At 29.3% G+C, this 21,497-nt stretch overlaps 7 protein-coding genes across 7 annotated transcripts; 3 read left to right on the forward strand and 4 right to left on the reverse strand.

Moving 5' to 3' along the window:
- Window positions 1-379: 379 nt before the first annotated feature.
- Window positions 380-1,726, reverse strand: racJ (Rho GTPase; the record flags this gene model as incomplete). The annotated part of the gene is made up of 2 exons (XM_020581069.1): window positions 380-390; window positions 1,078-1,726. The coding sequence occupies 2 exons, from the start codon at window positions 1,724-1,726 to the stop codon at window positions 380-382; spliced, it is 660 nt and encodes a 219-aa protein (XP_020428654.1).
- A 351-nt stretch (window positions 1,727-2,077) lies between these two features.
- Window positions 2,078-2,873, reverse strand: PPL_10291 (EMC3/TMCO1 family protein; the record flags this gene model as incomplete). Its single annotated transcript, XM_020581070.1, has 3 exons — window positions 2,078-2,294; window positions 2,375-2,642; window positions 2,813-2,873. The coding sequence occupies 3 exons, from the start codon at window positions 2,871-2,873 to the stop codon at window positions 2,078-2,080; spliced, it is 546 nt and encodes a 181-aa protein (XP_020428655.1).
- Window positions 2,874-3,112: 239 nt separating this feature from the next.
- PPL_10292 (uncharacterized protein) lies at window positions 3,113-4,365 on the reverse strand (the record flags this gene model as incomplete). The annotated part of the gene is made up of 3 exons (XM_020581071.1): window positions 3,113-3,696; window positions 3,760-3,884; window positions 4,001-4,365. The coding sequence occupies 3 exons, from the start codon at window positions 4,363-4,365 to the stop codon at window positions 3,113-3,115; spliced, it is 1,074 nt and encodes a 357-aa protein (XP_020428656.1).
- Window positions 4,366-7,643: 3,278 nt separating this feature from the next.
- On the forward strand, window positions 7,644-10,191 carry PPL_10293 (Sec7 domain-containing protein; the record flags this gene model as incomplete). The annotated part of the gene is made up of 7 exons (XM_020581072.1): window positions 7,644-8,088; window positions 8,255-8,513; window positions 8,586-8,661; window positions 8,734-8,855; window positions 8,923-9,445; window positions 9,525-10,132; window positions 10,164-10,191. The coding sequence occupies 7 exons, from the start codon at window positions 7,644-7,646 to the stop codon at window positions 10,189-10,191; spliced, it is 2,061 nt and encodes a 686-aa protein (XP_020428657.1).
- Window positions 10,192-10,298: 107 nt separating this feature from the next.
- Window positions 10,299-12,767, reverse strand: epnA (ENTH domain-containing protein; the record flags this gene model as incomplete). The annotated part of the gene is made up of 5 exons (XM_020581073.1): window positions 10,299-10,897; window positions 10,982-12,046; window positions 12,210-12,345; window positions 12,441-12,639; window positions 12,730-12,767. 5 exons carry the CDS (start codon window positions 12,765-12,767, stop codon window positions 10,299-10,301), a joined length of 2,037 nt encoding a protein of 678 aa, XP_020428658.1.
- A 689-nt stretch (window positions 12,768-13,456) lies between these two features.
- rpb5 (Rpo5/RPB5 family RNA polymerase subunit) lies at window positions 13,457-15,744 on the forward strand (the record flags this gene model as incomplete). Its single annotated transcript, XM_020581074.1, has 5 exons — window positions 13,457-13,689; window positions 13,722-14,027; window positions 14,114-14,245; window positions 15,179-15,258; window positions 15,629-15,744. The coding sequence occupies 5 exons, from the start codon at window positions 13,457-13,459 to the stop codon at window positions 15,742-15,744; spliced, it is 867 nt and encodes a 288-aa protein (XP_020428659.1).
- Window positions 15,745-18,163: 2,419 nt separating this feature from the next.
- PPL_10296 (RapGAP/RanGAP domain-containing protein) lies at window positions 18,164-21,199 on the forward strand (the record flags this gene model as incomplete). The annotated part of the gene is made up of 8 exons (XM_020581075.1): window positions 18,164-18,314; window positions 18,441-18,773; window positions 18,858-19,187; window positions 19,252-19,401; window positions 19,472-19,599; window positions 19,673-19,786; window positions 19,874-21,118; window positions 21,191-21,199. The coding sequence occupies 8 exons, from the start codon at window positions 18,164-18,166 to the stop codon at window positions 21,197-21,199; spliced, it is 2,460 nt and encodes an 819-aa protein (XP_020428660.1).
- Between the last annotated feature and the right edge of the window lie 298 nt (window positions 21,200-21,497).

Raw genomic sequence — 21,497 nt, forward strand, 5'->3', positions numbered from 1 at the left:
TTTCTGAATTATATTAATTTCATTTATTCCAAGAATATATATATATATTATTAGTAGATTTAGAATTAATGTTCTCATTAAAAATTTTGAATTTCTGATACAACAAATGAATTTACCAATTAAAACAAGTGAAAATTTTTTATTCAATAGGAAAAGAAAAGATGGTGATCTGTTCATTATTGGGTTTGTTTCTAAATTGAAAGTAATTAGGTTTGAAATCCTTAATATTTATATTTTGTTTTCAAAGAAATTACTATATAAGCGATTGTTTAATGCCTGAAAAGAGGATCAAAATTAAAAATATACTTTGAAACTTTAAATAAAAGAAAAAATAAAACTAAAATGTCACAGAGCACTGAGGGGGATTTAAATTGACTATTTAATAAATCTCTATAGAAAATAATAGTTATTTAAGATATTAAATCACTAATTTTGAAATTTGTCTACAATCCAGATTAAAAATCAAATCATAAAAAAAAAATATAAAGTTTTTATTTATTTTCCTATATGGATCATATAAAAAGTCTTTAAAGAATGAAAACAGAGAATTCTATATTAATTTTCAAACTTACCTTTTTGATTTTAAGTTAAATTAAGTATAAAATTAAAAAATTAGTTTAAATTATGTTTTTTTAAATTCAATAATTCTAAATCTTATCAACTCAAAATTTAATTAATAAAATACTTAGAACACAAACAATGGTTTTCCAAAAAATTGAAAAATTAGGACTAAAAGATGAAGAAAATCCTGAAAAATTTAATATGATCATTCATAACCTCTCAATTGTTTTAAGGAATGTATGACCCTTTGCTGATCGCAAAGATATTACATTAGGAAATCAATTCTATTTATATCTTCAAATTTTTGATGAGAATTGCTTTAGATTTCAGTCGGAATTTAGAATAGAGTTGGAAGTCAACATCCATTGATCTATCTATTCAAAGATTCCTCTTTAGATCATTTGGATAATTTATTACCTTTTAAAAAATATGGCAAGAAAATGTTTTTAGATTCAATTATAATTACAACAAGTAAAATAAATATTATTTCTTTTCAAAAAAAACAACAACAACAACGACCTTTTTTATTATCTTTTGCAGATGGAATCGAACGTAGTCTTGGTGATTGTGGTAATTCCTCTAGTTGATGGTGTCTATTTTGATATTCGACTATCGCTGGCAGTAGATAGGAATCGAATGGACCAGTTACGGTCTCTCTAAACATTGCGCTCATTTCGAAATACTCGATGGAAAGCTTACTCTTGGATTGGCACCATTGCTCTACAGCTTCTCTGGTGACAACACGTTTGTCAACCAAGTCACATTTGTTTCCGATTAACATCATCGGTAGCCTGACGAATCTCGAGTCACCAAGGTCGTTTTTGATGTATTGTGTGCACACCGACAGCTTGAATTCCTCTAGCCAGCCATCAAGGTTTTCAAACGATTTCAGATCGGTCAGATCGAACACCAGCACCAGAGCATCGGCGCCCTTATAGAGGTTGGTGAACGTAATCTGTCGGAACGTCTGTCTACCAGCGATATCCCAGAGTTGTGCAGTCAACTTCAAACCACTTACACTCTTCACGCTCGATAAGAACTCTGCACCAACCGTTTGCTTATACATTTTACTCAACGTTTGATTTTTAACATAGAGATTTAACAATGATGTCTTTCCAACCTTTTCCTCACCCATTACAATTATCTTACATATAGATCTTTCCATTTTTATATTATATATCTTAAATTATAATATAATATAATATATAAATATTATTTAAACTAATTAATAATGTAGAAATTTTTATCTTCTCATTCATTTGTTAAATATATTATATTATATTATAATTGATTATAAAGCTTAATATTATCATAAGATAGTTGTTTTTGTAAAAAAAAAAAATAGAAATGAATGAGAAGATAAAAATTTTACATGAGAAAATGATTCTCTCTCCAAAGATTTAAAAGATATGTTCTCATTTGTTACTTAGAAACAAAGTTTGTTATCTTATTGTTTTTTTTTTTTTTTGAATTTCTATTTTATTATTTGTATATTTTCTTATCTATATTTAAATGTTTATTGTTGCATTGCGAATGGGTTAGATTGCTTTGAAGCAGCTTGTTTGGTTCCCATTATTGTTTGAATGTTGGTTCTAATAAACATTGAGCAGAGTACATAGAGGAATGTCATTGAGCAATCGGTATAATCTTTACCTGGAATGTTTCTGTGACTAAGATTTTGAATGAATCCAATCGGTTCGAATGGTAATTTACATACGATTTTACCATCAAATCTATAATTAAGAGGAGCAGGTAGATATAAAATAAGTTTAATTGATTATTGAAAAAAAGATTATTAACTTTAAATACATACACAGTATTTAAATATGTGAATAAAGCAATCATTGAGACTGCAACGGCAAACATTGATTTCATCTTTGAGAATGATAGATCTTTGTTGGTTAATTTTAATGATTCTTCGATTCTTTCTAATTTTTTATCCTTTGCTTTGTTCTTTAGCTGAATAGTTGAAGTAGTTGACTCTGTTTCTTTAATCTTATCGACTTGTGCTTGTAATTTATCAGCACTTGCTTTCATTCTTTGATATGATTCTGTTCTATATACTAAAAGCCATGATAAACCTATTTTTCATTTAAATATATATATATAAACATAATTAATAATATTAATAAAACCATATATAACTTTAAATAGTATAGTTTGAAAAAATAAGCATAACACAATGATAATAACAGACTTTGGTTGATGAGTCATGACACCATCAACCAATGTATATATCTAACTAATTTACCTTCTGATAACAATGCACTTGTAATTGAAATTGTAATAATAAATAGAATATCTATAACCATTTTTATTATATAATTGTGTAATATATATATGTATATCTTATAAACTAAGAAATGAAAATGAATTTGAAGCTGAGATGTGATGTAATTAGTTTTTGTCGGGTTGCACAAAATGCAAACTTTTTTTTATTGCAAAATGAGTTTTAATTTATTTTATACAATTTGTTTGTTTATTTGTTATTTTTGTAATGTTTGTCATTGTTATTGTAATGATATGATATAGTAGATTTATGATATTTTTATTACAGCCAGTGATCACTTATATTCTTTGGACCACGTATTGTTTTGACTAGTCGCTCCATGACGGTCTTCTTACGCACTGGATCTTTGTATTTACCACCGGGTTTCATTGCGAATGGGATGTTGTTGATGGTGGAATCCTGTGACGATTGATAGTTGATCTTGTTCTTGAGGAATTCGCAACGAATACGAGAGTTGGTCATCTTCTCACCGATCAACACTCTCACCTTCTCGTTGGACTCGACTTGCAGTGCAGCGTTAAAGTAGAATACCGATTGCTCGTAGAGTGGAATCGCTTTGCTATAGTTGTGTACGTCATCCTCCTTGACTGCCTCCTGTGTATAGTTGATAGCCATATCGATATACTCTGAAGACGATGCTGACAACTCTATATTATTGTAGCTTGACATCATATCGTTACCACCACCAGCAACCTGAGGAAAAGGTAAATCCATTGAACTACTACTACTACTATTGAAATTAACAGGTGAATTCGATCTAACCTTTAAAGATAACTCTTCTGCTCTATTTGAATATTCTTGTTTCTTTTGGTTCAACATCAATCTTGTTTCAATATCTGACTCCACTGTTTTTTTTTATAATTAATAACATTGATCAATCATAAACATATTATTAGATTTAAACTTACAGGTTGACGCTTGATCTAATAACTCTGCACATCCATTATAACATGTTATGGAATCAGATATTCTATTCTCAGCCTCTGCTTTTACAGCCATATTAGCTAGTGATAATGCACTTTGAATCAATTGACTGTGAAGAAGTATTGTTCAAAAAAAAAATAAATACATAGATATATTGTTAGTAAAGTGAACTTAACTTATTTATACTTTTAGTTGTTGAACAACTATATATCTTTTTTAACTTACTCTTTGGATTGTGGAGGTGTATGATGTTGTTGTGGAGATGTATTATTATTGAAGGGAGGTGGTGTTGGGAATGCAAAGGGTGGTGGTGTGGAAAGTATTGGTGGTGGTGTTGCTGTGGATATCGATGTGGCAGGTGCATTATTGTTAAGATTGATTGTGGCACGTAGATAGTCTACACGCTTTGTATACTCTTGTATCTTTGATACGATGAGGTCTCTCGTCTGCTGATCCTTGGCCGTGTCGATCACCTGTCTCAAATGCTCGATCGCCAGACTATACATAGAGACAGCCTCTTGTGTTCTCTGTGCATTGTCCAAAGCAACTGCTTTCTTTACCAATTCCAATGCTTCTTGTAATGATACCATGATAAATTAATTAATATCAACAATATACAACTCTCTCCTTTTTATTTTTTTGTTAAACTCAAACCAACCAACAACCACAAATACAATGAACGAATGTAAGTAAATTAAATGACTAAAACTAAAAGACTAAAAACTAAAACTTAAACTAAAAAACAAATATGATGTAACTTTATTTTTTTTGTAGTTTTTTTTTTTTAATATCGAAATAATAAAATATTATAAAAAATCCAATTCATTGAATTAATTTCAGTTAACTATTTTGTCTTTGAAATTCGAGAAATTTAATTAATTGTTTGTTTGTCTGATTTTATAGATATCATTTTATATTAATTTGTATTTAGAGATCTTTAATTGAAAGAAGAAAGGTCATGATTGATCTCTCGATTTTGATAAATGGTAAACAATTTAAGCTAATTGTTAATACTGAAATTTTGTCTGTTAAAATTAAATTTATTAATTTTTTGTTTTTTTTTGTGAATTTAATTTAATTTATTTTATTGAAGGACAAAGATGGGTGACCGACAAACCACCCCCCCATTTATTAAATTATTTTAAATTCTTTTTAATACTTTACCTCATTGTAATAACATTAACATTGTGTTATTGTGTGATATCACAATCAAATTTTATTTAAAATAAAACGCACCATCAATCCCCTCCTTTTGTATAATAATAGTAGTAAAGTAATAATAAAAGATAAAAACAGTATATCATAAACAAAAGTTTAGATAAAACTATAGCAAAAAAGGTAGTTAGAAGTTATTAACACTGCAAACATATTTTATTTTTAAAAGAGTTATCTATTTGTCAATTTATAAATAGATACATCAATAATAGCTTTGGAGTCTATTAGATATATCATAATATAATATATTGGTTTATAAAAACAAGTAAAGTAAAAATATATACCTACCATGTGGTATATAGAAAACAATCACTACTCACTGCTCTTCAAACAATTTCGATTTTAAAACAGTAAAATTTTCATTCAAAGCAAATCTCTCACCAATGTAAATAGAAATTTAAAATCACAGACCAATAATAATATTTTTGCAAATGAAAACAAAATCTGTTGATTAAAAAAAACAAAAAGCAAGCAATGTGAATGAAAAATTTATTACCAACAATAGAATAGTACTCCTATTTTATATTTTTCCATTCACTCCATTATTTATTTATTTATTTATATATTAATTAATTTCCATTACAATTATATATATTTTAATAAATCACCCAAAACACACAAAGAACAGAACATTTATACACACTACGCAATAGAAACACATGTTCATTTCCAGCATTCGAATTTATAATTTATAAATTTAAGCATACATACAACATTATAATGTAATAAAAAAAATTATGACCACACTTCACTTTCTATCACCACCATTATAAATATAAACAATAACAACAACAACAGCAACAGCAATAACTATAACAATAAAAAATGAGAAAAGAACAACATCCATAAACAGTGACCAAAAGACATATATTGACAAATAAACAAACAAACAACTAGACAATAATAGTTTCATGAAACAAAGAAAAATGACAAGGACAACATAATATTTTTATGAAAAGCGAATAATACCAAATTAACAATAGAAATTGAGAAACAAACATTGCAACAACAACAACAACAACACCAACAACTTGAACAAAACCAATATACACCAACATTAATTAATTTTAATTAATTTTTAAATTATATATTTGGAGAGCATTTTTACTATCAAATACTACTTTCAAATTTGATTTTTTGTTTTTGGTGCTTTCTAGTTCAAATCCATGTTTTTCCTAGCACAGTATTTACTCAGCTAGGTAATTAAATTTGAAAAGCTCATAACATATATATTAAATATAATTTAAGGAGGGAATCCAACAACTCTCCACCCTTTAATTTTACCATTATCATCATCTTGTTTTTTCTTCCTTCTTCATCATCTTATTCTTCATTTAAATAACTTTGGATTTAACAATTGGCCATTCAGATAGATGGATATAGATAGTGATGCACAATTAAATAGTAGTAATATTTGAATATCCGCTTGTTAAATTATTATTGAAAAAGTAATGGAATAAAAAATCAATAAGAGGGGAACAAACAAAAAAAAGGCGGTCCAAGTAAAAAAAACAACAAATAACAACAACAATACAATAATACTTCTATTATAACCATTAAATCATTTTCTCATTAATTTTTAACTGTCTTTTACATGATGAGAAGTTAAAAAAAAAATCTAATGTTATTACTTCGATTATCATTTTTTTTATTATTATCTTTTCAATTACTCCGACAAACAGAATAAATAACAACATTATTACTATCAGCCTGTCTGTCAATCTTTATAAATATTATTTTTATATTAATTTATTTAAATTTTTATTTAAATTTTATTGTTTGTATTATAATCAAAATTGGTTTTCTTGTCTTTTTGCAATTCCTGTTTACTTAATACCACAACAATTACAATGCTACACTTTTGTGTGTGTGTGTGTGATTAAAAATATCATTTTAATTTTAAATTACTAACCAGACGAATACTTGTTTTTCTCACTTCTTCTCTTTTTTTATTAATTTTTTAGGATATTGATATTTGAAATAAATTATTTTCCAGCAACACCTTGATATCATCTCCTCAATCAATAATAATAAAATCCAAGATAAATATAGAACAATACACACCCACACAGTTAAACTAAAATCTCACCTTTTTAAAAATTAACTAGAAATAATAATATATCTTTACCACACCAATCAAATCTCAATAATCATTAATGTGTTGAAATTAACAATAACATCAGTCAGTAATAATAATAACAATAATAATAACACCACTCTATCAATTTACCACAGTTCAATTCAATTACACAAGTTTTAATTAATAACAAAACAAACATACACTCTCAATCACTCATTCACTACCTCACACATCTCACACATAGTCCATCAATCAACCAATCAGTCAAATCAATAATCCTATCAAACTACACTTTCAACAACAGAATAGTGCTGTTAAACAGTATCATCATAATCATTTGATTGGTAACAAAACAAAACCAACCTTTTTTCTTTCTTTTCTTTCTTTTTCCTGTCTAAACTCGATCTCTGCTTTACATTCTTTTTTTCTATTTCTAAATTAATACTATCAATAATTTTATTTCCTATATAATTTGTTTGCTTTCCAAATTTGGAGCAATTTTTATTATTAGAAAATAATATAATATTACAGTAGAAGTAGAAGTAGTTATAGACTTTTTTTGGAAAGTCAATAATGAATAGTGAATCAAAGAATGAGTTAAACATTCTCTCTCCGACTCCGGTCAGAAGAGAGATGGAAGAGAGCAGCTCGAGTCTTCCACTTCAGGCTATCGATTCAACCAGTATAAACAGATCACTGGAACACTCACAACATCCCGACATCACCAACAACACTCAAAAGATAGATATTGGTATCATCACAGCCGATAGCAAACCAACAGGTAAATCAACACTTGATATTCAACAACAACAACAACAACAACAAAACTCGAAACTCAAACAAATTCAATCAAAATACTCAACAACATCACCGATCATCATTTTATTCATCGAATTAGCACTTGCTCTTGCCACCATATTTCCACTGGTAGTAGGAATCATATATGACAACATTGCATATCTACTCTATGGTGTTTATGGAATTTTAACAATACCTTTTACTCTCGGTGGACTCTATGGTTTATTTAAATTAAAATCAAAACCAATATATATTGTAAGTTATTTATCATTTAATAGCTTTCAAACAAAAGAAAACAACAAAACTAATTAATTTTCCAACAATTAAATAATAGTATTATTTTTGGAAGATAATCTCAATATTGGGAATGATATTTATTAGTATAGCAATAGGTATATTAGCTAAATTCGACAAGATTCCATTGGTTAAGAACTGGTGGGCTAGTATCATTATTTTGGTGGGAATAGGTATTTTTACTATTGTTTGGGATGTCACTTGTATTCTATGGGTGAAACCTGTACTGTCTGATATTATGTCAAAGAAGAGTTCAAAACTGAAAGAGGTTGAAGATGAAGAAAACACAATAATGAAAGAGATTATCAAAGAAGAGAATGAATATGAAATGTTAAAACAAATGGCTCCAAAGTAAGTTTTATTTTGAAAGATTTATTATAAAAATGTCTTAATTACTCATTCTTTTTTTTTTTTTATCATAAGACCACAATATGGACAATTGATACCTGAAGAACCATTTAGAATAGCAATTAGGAAGTTTAATAAAGATCCAGAAACTGTAAATATATATATATAAAAAAAAAAATATATATTCAATTATTAATATTTATAAAAAATTAATAATTTATAGGGTATCCAATATATAAGAGAAAACAATGTACTATTAAATACTCAATATGATAATATAATAACATTTTTACATTCAGTCGATGAATTAAATAAGATTAAATTAGGAGAATATCTAGGTGGAAAGTATGTATCAAAAAAAATTGATAATTTCATTTTATTGCACTTTACTAATTTTAAACAAATGAACTAGTCAACCACATAATAAGGAGATGCTTCAAAGCTTTGTAAATTATTATAATTTTGAATCAAAAGAGTTTGATGAAGCTCTTCGTAACTTTTTGTCAAAGTTCAAACTACCTAGGGAAGCTCAACAGATCGATCGTGTTATGGAGAGCTTTGCAATGAAGTATCACAATGATAATCCTGGAAAATTCACCGACTCTGACACCGCCTACCTACTTGCCTTCTCATTGATTCTACTCAACACAGACGCACACAATCCTGCCATTAAGAACAAGATGTCCAAGAGAGTATTTGTACAGAATAATATCAACCTCAGAAAGGGAAAGAAGCAGGATCTTACACCAGAGTATCTAGAGAAGCTCTATGACCGTATTATCAACAACGAATTGAAATTGGATGAGGATACACTCTTCTCAAATGCTCAACTCAAGGGATGGCTCTATAAGATGTCTTCCCAAAAGAAAAATTGGCAAAAGAGATGGTTTGTACTCAAAAACAACTGTCTTTATTATTTCCCAACAGAGAAGAATGTAAGTTTGAAAACCGATTATCAATAGTAATATAAATCTGAAACAATTAAACTAATTAAAATATTCTATATAATTATAGGAGGAAAATCCAAAAGTAATTATACCTTTGGAAGGTCTAAAGGTTACAAAGATATCGGATACATCTTTCCAAATCGAAGATTCCACTGTTCAAATGATAAAGTCAGTCAAACTGACACCCAAAGGACCGATTGAAGGTCAACACGAGAAATATATTTTAAAAGCCTCAACACAAGAAGAAGCAATTAAATGGATCGATTCAATTTCAAACAATGTTCTTGGTAGCCCAGTTTTGTTATTAATCAAGAAAAAGAAGAAGTTGTTAAATAGAAGTAGAGGTAGTGAATCAAGAAAAGATCAAACTAACAGTAACAATAATAATAATAATAGTAATAATAATAGTAATAATAATAACAACAATATTAATAATATTAATCATAATAATAATACTAATAATAATAATAACAATAATAATAATATTATTAATAATTTGGGATCTACACCAACCAATGACAATCACTTGGTCACAAGAGAACACAATCTGAATACTCATACCGATTACGAATCATATACAAATGCAAGTCCGAAATCATCGGTGTTTGGAATGGACGATGCAACCTCCTCAGAAGACGAATATGGAAAGAGTAAACAAACTGAAATAGAATTTCTGTATTGATTAAATCGTTTTATTTTTACAAAGAATAAATAATTCTTTAGTAAACTATTAAATTATTATTAGATTGTTGTGATGTGTTTGTAATTAAATTATTGTTATTATTATTATAGTTTTAAGGAAATTTTAATTTTGCTATTTTATTATTATTATTATTATTATTTAATATCTGTAACCACCTGCCATTTGAGGATTACCCATCTGTGGATTACCCATTCCACCCATTTGTGGATTACCCATTGGTCTATTCATTCCTCCTTGCATCATACCTCCTTGCATTCCACCACCTTGCATCATTCCTCCTTGCATTCCACCTTGCATCATACCTCCTTGCATACCTCCACTTTGCATCATACCTCCTTGAATCATACCTCCTTGCATTCCACCCATTTGTGGGTTACCCATTCCACCCATTTGTGGATTACCCATTCCACCCATTTGTGGATTACCCATACCACCCATCATTGGTCTTTGATTCATTCCACCCATCATTGGTTGTTGATTAATTGTCGAACCTGCAGATGTAATTGGACCAGTGGCAACTCTAGCCGGTGTGGATCTAACCTTGGCACCTTGACTATTGATTGGATTGGTTGGTTGATTTCCTTTTCCAAGGTTAGTTAGATCGAAAAGATCTTTCTTTGCCCATGGATCGTTAGAGTTTGCTGATGGCTGTGAGCTTGTTTTTGATGATTGGAAGTCACCTGATGGTTGATCGAATGGATTGAAATCGTTACTAGTATTGAAATCTCCAAATTCATCTGTATACAAAAAAAAAAACAAATAATATTAATATAAATCATGCTATTAATTATTGAATAAGTATAAATATAAATGAATCATACCTTTGGCGAATGGATCTTTTGTGTTTTGGAATTGACCAAATTGATTTTGTTGTCCACCACCACCGAATTGATTTTGTTGTCCACCACCAAATTGGTTTCCACCAAATTGATTTTGTTGTCCACCACCACCACCGAATTGTAATTGTTGTTGTTGTGTATTTGATCCGAATGCATCGAATGAAGAGTTTGATCCACCATTTTGGAATTGACCGAATTGATTTTGTTGTCCACCACCACCGAATTGGTTTTGTTGTCCACCACCGAATTGGTTTCCACCACCGCTGCTGCTGTTGCCATCCATGATTGGGTCGAAAACGATTGGTGCCTTAACAACTGGTGCTGGCTCTGAAAAATCAATCAATTGTGGCTCATTACCACCTCTGATTGGTGGGGTCGATAGGTTTCCACCGCTTGCAGCTCTAGGTCTCGATTTAGTGACTGGTGGTTGGTCGTCAAAGTCCATCTGTTGTTGTTGTTGCTGTCTACTGCTATTATTACCATTGTTGGATCTACTACCATTACCACTTCCGAAACGATCGTTGTCACGATCACCAAATCTATCATTATTATATCTGTCGTTATTGTTGTTGTCTCTTGTGTTTCCACCGTTACCAAATGCACCGCCATTCTGGTTCTCCTCTGGATTGTCGTAACCATAGATGTATGGATTGTGGTCGTCTTCGTTACGTGACGATCCATATGGCGAATCACGAGCACCACTACCACCGTATGGCGAATCACGGTTGCCTCCACCTCCGTATGGCGAGTCACGACTACCTCCGTAGTTGTTATCACGACCGCTTCCACCGTATGGTGAATCACGAGCACCGCTTCCACCGTATGGCGAATCACGGTTACCTCCACCTCCGTATGGCGAGTCACCTCCGTAACCACCACGCGCTCCACCACCGCCGTAACCTCTGTTGTCACCACTGTAGCTGTCGTAACCACCGTCATTTCCGATACCTACATATTTATTCTGGTTGGCTTTGGCTTTATCTCTTTCCTCCTTGATTCTCTTGTCGTCGTGTAATAATTCAATAACTTGTTTTGCTCTCTCACGAACTGGATATTATGTATTGATCAACCAAAAAATAAAAATACATAAAAAAAAATTGTGGTGGAGTGGTGTGTTAGTGAATGGGTGTGTTAGCTACGTTTACTATTTTTTTTTTTTTTTTGTTTTTTTTTTTTTTTTGTTTTTCAGATAAACATTAATGATACATACCACTTAAACCTACATCCTTTTCATCCTCGATATATTGGAACTCAACCAATGTCTTGATTTCCATTGTATGATGTCTACAATCTCTAATTACTTGAGCTGATCCATTCTTTACTAAATAATCAATCAAGAGTAATGACTAAATAATAATAATTAAAAAAAAAACAGAAAAAAAATATAATAATGAGTATTTACATGGATAGGTAATTAACTATTTTGATAATGTGTTATTACCTTATAAACGTGTCTCCAGTATTTTCCTGGATCATTGATACGTTTCCAAATGACACCCATGATAATTGGGAAACATTCATATCTATATGATTCTCTGGAGATCTCTTGCATTTGAGTACCTGTTGGTCCCCATTTATCATTGGAAGTCGCGTCCTTGACCTTTCTTTCGATCTCTGGTGTATTCAAGACTGCATCTTTGCTATAATTTATATAATATATATAATATAATTATCAACTATAAATATTGATATACTGATATAACTATTTATACATTCTGTAATTAACATACCCTTTCTTGACATATGTCTTCAATGATTCCATATTCATGATTTAATGACTTATTGTTTTACTATTATTATTATTATCTTTTTTAAAAATTAACTTTCTAAAAATAAAATAAAAATAAAATAAAACTGCTTTAATTAAAATAAATTACAATTATATGAATTGAATAGTGATTGATTGATTGAAATAATAACAATAAAAAATAAAAACAAAAATATAGTTATTAAAAAATAGAAATAGAAATATATAAATATATAAAATGTGTGTGTGGATATGATATTTAACAGCAATGTAAATGAAATAAAATTTAAATAAATTGGTGTTATAGGAGTGTCAATTTAAATGTTTGGTAAGTTTGTTTTTTTTTTTTTTTTGATATCAAAAAAAAAATCAAATCAAATTTTTTGTATTAAATTGTTGTTGAAGTTGGTGTTTTAATGTTTTGGAAATTATCATAATTCATTAAAAAAAAAAAAAGTGAATTTTTTTTTTTTTTTTTTCTGAAATGAAAAAGTTGAATTTTTTTTTTTTTTTAAACGATTGATACGAATTTTTTATTTTATTTGATTTCAAATCCATCCAACGATAACATTTATTTATAATTTATCTGTTTTTGTTTGTTTGAGAATTTTCATATAAAATAAAATTTAATTAAAAAAAAAAAAATCAAATCACAAAAATTTATTATATATATATTTATAATATAACAACAGAATAAGATAAAAAAAAAGATGGATGAAGTTACAAGATTATATCAAATTCAAAAGACAATCCTTCAGATGCTACACGATCGTGGTTATATGATCACACCAGTACAGTTGGATCAGAGTAAAGATGAGTTCAGAAGAAACTTCAAGTCACGTGAAGATATGAATTCAATTCACACCAAGAGAGAAGATGCCGCCGATAAGATCTTTATTTTCTTCCCAAATGATCCTAAGGTCGGTGTAAAACCAATTAAAGAGTAAGTTTATTGAAATTGAATATACTACTAAGAGTGATTAGTACATTGATCAAACCAACTAATCATCTATCTATCTATCTATCTACTCATAATCAAACAAACACCTATAGATATGTAAAAAGAATGAAGGAGATAGGAGGAACAAGAGCAATTATCGTAGTACAACAGGTTATGACACCATTTGCCAAACAAGCACTGGCCGAATTCTCACAGAATCGTGAGATCGTTTTGGAGAACTTTAACGAAGCCGAACTCCTAGTAAATATTACACATCACCAATTGGTACCAAAACACATTCTTCTCTCAAAGGAAGAGAAATCAGAACTTTTAGCAAAATAGTAAGCTATTTCAAGAAGATCTTGTCGGATGTTTCATTATTGTTCGTTTTTTTTTTTTACTAACTTGACACCACCTCTTATAATAGCAAAATGAAAGAGACTCAATTACCACGTATTCAAATCAACGATCCAGTTGCAAGATATTTCGGACTTCGAAGAGGACACGTAGTAAAGATTATTAGACCATCAGAGACTGCTGGTAGATATATTACATACAGGTAACTACAGTAGAATACTTCTATAGATTCAGAGTTTGAAAGATATCTTTTAAGAATTTTTTTTTTTTTTTTTTACTTTATTTTTTTGTAAAAATTTACAATGATCAATTCATCAACTTAAGTTATGGTATTATCATCAATCATCATCATTACGCGTGTTAATTTGTTAAAGTGTATATATATGTGTGTAAATGGAATAACATTATTTGGGAATTGGGTCGATATTTTTGGACATACACATAGATCGAGATTGATTTAAACGACCACAAGTAATAAAAGAACTAGTTGACAGAGTTGGATTATATTTTATATAAATATAGACAAGCAAATGGATAGATTTTAAATATTAGCAATGAGTGGGTGTAGGTCAATCAACAAATATCAGCTGCAGATTACAAATATACAACAAACATATATTATATAGGATGGTTTAAAACTGTTAGACATTAAAGAAAAAGTGTTTGTTTGGTGTTCGATCGATCGATGTTGTTTGTTTGGTTGTTTGTTTGTTTTTGTTTATTGTCATAATTAATTGAATTAGCAATGCATTGTGGCAACTGCTTGCTGCTCTACTTCACGATCTTGAACCGGCTTGGGTCCAATCGATCTAATAAAAATGAAAAAAAAATACCAAATTCCCCCATTTCCACAACAAAATTCCTGTGAACTGTTAATACAACCAACAACTATACCCCTCCCCCAACCCACCAAACACACACGCACACATACACATACAACACAGAACAGATGATCATCAATTTCTCTTTTAATAATAACATAGATAGATCTGCAACACCTCAACACTCTAAACTAAAAAACATTCATACAACAAACGACCACTCACCTCACTTCCCTTCCCTTCCTAATTAGTGGGGGTATTGATGTGATTGACTATTATCATTATTATTATTATTATTTATTATTTTAAAATAGAAACAAAAATGAATCAACAGTAACAACATCAAGCAAAGAGCTCACCGCTATGTTTATTACTAAAACCATCTTGTTTGTTTGTTTGTTATTCAAATTACATCCATTCGCGCCTAACTGTTCGTTAAACGAACCAAAAATAATCATTAACCATCATATCACTATTAATTCTGATGTTGTTGATGATCACTTGTTATAATTATCTTTCAAACTCAATCAATTTTATTATATAGACAAAAAGTGAGCCAACTGAACTAACTAATATTAATTAATTATTATTTTTCCTTTAATCATTTAATCAATAATCTCTATTTTTAACAACACAAAAACAACAATAATATTAATAATAAAATAACAGATTGGTAGTGTGATTTTATTTAAAAAATTATTTAAATATTTTTAATTAGGTGTTTTTTTTTTTTTTTTTTCCTCTCACCTCTTCTTTTTCTAAAGTAAATAAGAACAACAACTCCGCTTCACTCTCACCAGAAATTGATATTCAAGATACACACAATAATTTTCATTTAAATATAACGCCAACTCATCAATATCATCACCAACAACAATAACAATTAATAGTAGATTTGAAATTCACTCCTCTCCAAACAAAAGAAAAGAAAAGAAAAAAATAAACTAAATAGATCGAAATAACAATAAAACTTAGTTTTTTACCAATAATTTTAATTTTTAATATTATCCATCCATCCCGACTCTTTATTATTATATTATTATATCTTTTTAGTCAGTAATCCAATAAATAGTAAATTTTGGTGAAAAAACCAACCATAATTTGATAAAGTAAGTAGTAAAAATGTGCACATACACCAAGTGTTCAGATAAAACCAAAACAAAATGAAACTGAACACCCGAATGTCCCAATAACTCTTGTTGGTTTTGCTCACACCTTTTTTTTTTTTTTTGCAAAAAACCAAAAACAACATCCAACCATTCCATTTCATTCCAGGTCCACTCAATCAATGTTTAAATTTTCTTATTTGTAAACTTCGTACAACTTTAAATATATTTGTTTCTCATAAAAACGAAAAAAGGTAAACAAACACACATTTTGAGGGAATGAAAATCAAAAAAATTATAAACAGGTTATTTTTGCAAAAAAACGATAATATCGCCAAAAGTTTTAAATTCGATTTTTTTTGTTTAAACAATCCCAAAAAAAAAAAAAAAAAAAAAGCAAATTGTTAGGGGGTGGGTTTGTTCTTTATAATAATTAATTTAATTTTTACTCTCAAACAAACTAATTTCACTTGAAATCAACAAACATTGACCATCTTTATATCGAAATAAATAAAAAAAGATATTGATCAGACATACATAGATATACATAAACATACATAGACAACAGGTATTCGGTAATCAATCATTCAATCAATCAATAATTCAATCACTCATTACGATAATTAGAATAATATAAATTTAATACAGAGATATTAATTATAAACACATTTTACTTACATAAGTATATATTACTTACTTACCACTCCACTAAAACAAAATAAATATATATTTCTCATCACACATACATATTTTACTTTTTCACTTCCACTTCTGATGACACTAAAATCAAAAGCAAAAAAAAAAAAAAAAAAAGAGTAAAACAATTTAATGTTGTTTTAAAAATTATCTCACAATATCATCTATCTATCTATCTATCAATGAATAGTCATCCAATCAATCAATCCAATCAAATTTTGATCAATCCATAAAATCGCATAAATAACAATCAAACACACACACAGAGGAAAAACAACATATTATAATCCAATCAAACAAACCATTTCAAAACACACAAGACATGTCTGACATTATATGTGTGTGAAATGTGTTGGCGCGCAAAATAAGAGTATCATTATCATATGAGTTACACATATGATCCACAACATAGAAATTATAAATATTCAAAGACAAATAAAGAAGAGAAGAGAGAGCGTGTGTGTGTTCAAGGAGAATGTTTCTCACAACAAAGAGACAGATATTTACAAATACAGTACCAAGACAGACCACTTAACAAAAGTTACATACAATCAATATCAATATCAATATCAATATTATGGATCTGTCAAACCCAATCCTATCATTTGTTTTTGTTTTTAATTAATTATTTTTAAAATAAAATATAATTTATTAATTTTTATATCAAATTTATTTATTTAATTTTATTTGTTTGCTTGTTTTTTTTGATATTGGCGCATTTGTGAGTGCTATATGTGGTTGGTTTGGTTTGATTTGAATTCGATTTATATATTATAGAAGTGACTTTGCAGAGTGAGTTAATTGATGCTGATAAATATTATTAATTTATTATTTTGAAATTGATTCAATTTAATATGATAGGAGGATAATAGGGAGATTTTGGGCATCAATCATCATTACACTTTAGCATTTTCGTTATAGTTTTCAAAGACTTGTAAAATCAAACAACAAAAACAACAACAAACATTATTATTAATAATAATAATAATTTTATTAAATAACTACTATATATTACTTTTGTTCGTATTTTTATTTGTTTTTTGTCATTTATATTTATCTAATCTAATCTTGTTTAATCTTTACAATAATAATTAACACCAACCAGTTAAATCAACAAACATTTACATCTTTTAAATTTTTATTATATTTAATTATCCAAGATATATAATATATTGTTTTTATTGTTATTGTTGTTGTTATTATCTTGTTATTGTTGTTATTTCAATTCAAGATTGATTTCCTACCAATATTAAACAATTAAATTATTTGGATATTAATTTAAGATATTTTTTTTTCGAAATTAAATTAATCTAAAAATAGATATAGAATATTTATAGTTGGTTGTTGTTGTTGGATAGACAAACCTCAGTTATTTCAATAACTAAAACAACTATATTCATTTGTTAGTAGTAAGGAAAAGAGACACACACTTTTGGATCAGATTGTGTGTGTTTGGTGTTTTTTTATTCGGTGTTCTAGTTCGAACAATATCAAACGATGGAGTATATATTGGCAGAGGGCGCAGAGTCAGGCTTAACTAGACCCTCATTTAATTGGCGATCTGAAAACGGTCAAGACACATTCGACGATTCCAGTAATCCTTTTGAATTCTCTGTTGAGACACCTGTCATTGAAAATCCAGAAGAATGTATTCTTTGGTATTTCAATTATTTTCTTGGAAAAAGTAAACTATTATTTCTATTATTATTCTATTTTATTTTTTTATAAATTAACCTTTTTTTACTGTTTAATATAGAACATCATAATTATTTAGGTTTAGACGAGATTACAAACGATGCTTTTGGAGCATCGATTCTAAAGGAGGAAACTCCACGTGGAGAAATGGTGTACAAAATTATAGTTTGGTCTGGAAGTGGTGTAGAACGACAGATGTTCCAATGCAAACCAAAACAAACACTTACCTCTACAGAGATTGTAAAGAGAGCCGCACCTAAATTGCAGTTTAAGAAACTCAAGGAAGTAGAGTCCACCGATATCCTACAGGATTTCAAAGAGTTGGAATCGACTCAAACCGAATTGGCATATAAATTTGGAATATGGTTGGCAAAAGAAGGTCAAAGTAGTGAAGATCAATTTTATAACAATAGTAAATTATCATTCTTTTCTTCTTATTATATTAATATCCTATAAAGTTAATTTAACTAATTAATATCATATATCTTTTTTACAGATGAAGGAAGTGATAGATATAAAGAATTTCTAAAGATAATGGGAGATACTGTGGAGTTGAAATCTTTCAAGGGATACAGAGGTGGTTTGGATGTAACAAACAATACAACTGGCTCTCATTCACTGTTCACACGGTGGATGGACTATCAGATTATGTTTCATGTCTCTACGATGCTGCCTCATACACCTGGCGACAGTCAACAGATCGAACGTAAGCGACACATTGGCAACGATATCGTAATATTGATATTCTATGATATCGATCCATCGGTACCAATGAGTACAGAATTCATTAAATGGGATCCATCACATGTTAATTCAAATTTTAACCGTAAGAACAAAACAAAACAAACAAAACATAATCAATATTAATCATTTTTTGATTATAATTACAGATATATTTGCAGTAGTTAAACCAGAGAATGACGATAGTTATAGATTAGAATTTATAGTAAAGAATTCAATAGCAAACTTTGGTCCTAAATTACCTTTTCCATCTGTATTCCTGAAAGGTGAATCATTTAAACAATTTCTTTTAGCTAAATGTAAGATTGTTATTATTATATCTACAGTTTGATATTTAGTTTATTAATTTAACTTTTATTATAATAATAGTGGTAAATGGACAAAGAGCAGCATTACAATCAGCTCCATCATTTTCCTCGAAGCTACAAAGAACATTTAGAGCACAATTAAATTCAATCTATCAAAAGTATACTTCAAATATACCTACCGCATCATCTGTAAATATCAAATCAAAAACATTATTAATAATAATATGTTTATTAATATTCTATTCATCAAACATAACAACAGTTAATATCAAAGAGAAGATCATTATCATTAACATATATATCAAAAGGAATGGAATTGAAAGCAAAAGAATTTGTAAATAATAGTAATTTAAGAGTAAAGGATTTTAGTAGAAATGTAAGTTGTTTTTGGTTTTTAAATATTAATACCTATTAAATATTGCAATGTTTGTTAATACTTTATAATATTCTATTTGTTATTTAGTTATTTGAAACAGAGATATTATTTTCTAAATCATTTGATAATATCATTTGTTTGGATGTCATAGAATCAGAGGAAAACAATTGTATTTTAATATTCGCAACACTAGATTCAATCTATTTATTTAAGAATGGTGGTTCGTCAGAGTCTTCGTTTCAAAAGGTGGCAACACTCAAAGGTGTCACGAGACTGGTGGTCGTCAAGTCGGCCAGTTGTATTCTAGCACTCAATAGCAAAGGTCTGCATGTCTTTGATCTGGAGCATCTGAAGAAGTACTTTGCACAGAAAACAATGACCAAGATCTCACCGGATGCCGCATCAAAGCTGGAGGAACCAAAGCCGAAGCGAATCGATGGAACCAAAGGTTGTACTGTATTCGCAGTGTCAAAGAATAACAATAGCAGCAGCAGATCTTCTTCTTCTTACGGTGGTTCATCGTCAAACTCTTCGTCGTCTTCATCTTCATCGTCTTCTTCTGGTTCGCTAGATGAGCTGTGTGAGAGCGGTGGTCTCACCATCAACATAACACTGCTCTACATTGCACACAAGAAGAACTTTATCATGTATGAATGGCACAACGGCGAGTTTATCAAGTCAAAAGATATCCAGGTGTATGATAACGTCAAGTCGATATGCCATGTCGGTCCGGGAATGGTGTGTATAGGTGTTGCCAAGGAGTTCCTGTTGATCGACATGTACACAGGCACGATAAAGGAGCTCTACAAGCAAGCGGACAGCGAGCCTGTCAAGGCGTTGTCACTCGACACTGAGATTCTGCTGTGTTTCAACAACATCGGGTTCTTTGTCGACGAGAAAGGCACAAGAACACGAAACTTTGATATCAAATGGGGCAGTATACCGTCGTCGATCGTACTACTCCCACATTATGTACTTGGCATTTCGGGACAGCTGATAGAGGTGCGCACTCTACTCAATGGCAATATCATACAGTCGCTGCCGACTCTGCAGTCATCAACCAACAGTCATAACAATATTAACAACTGTGCCGAGACGACATCGTCGGTGGTCAACGAAGGAAATGTAGCAAGTAAAGTTGGCTTTACAACCTTCAACGACATGGCGCACATTGACAATGGAAACATCTACGTTGCATCGTCCTACAAAGGAACCAGCTGTATCATACGTATCAAACAATCCACTCAGCTACATCAATATCAAACATTGCCACTAGCAATAGTACAACAACATCATCATAATCTCCACCATTCCAACTCATTCAAAGACAGTGTATAACAACAAAACCATTATTATTTATAATAAAAAAAAAAAAAAAAAGTTAAAATATTTAATAATTTAAAGTATTATTAAACATTACAATTAATTTAATTTAAATTTAATTGGGATTTTGATCAGCTGTTTGTTTTTGCATATATCTGATTGGTTATTTTTATCTTTTAAAGCACCCAATGTGTGTGTGATTGTGTGATTATTAAATTTATCAAGTGAGTGTTTTAAATTTTAAATATCATATTTTTAATTTAATTTGAATTAAATATATATTTTTAATCAAGAGATATATATAGATATAGATATACTTTAACCAAAATTTTATTTAACATTATTCATTTTATTTTCAATTTATTTTTAATTTTCAATATCTCTATCT

The sequence above is a fragment of the Heterostelium album genome (assembly GCF_000004825.1).
Source record: "Heterostelium album PN500 unplaced genomic scaffold PPL_scaffold12, whole genome shotgun sequence".
Classification (NCBI taxonomy): Eukaryota; Evosea; class Eumycetozoa; order Acytosteliales; family Acytosteliaceae; genus Heterostelium; species Heterostelium album.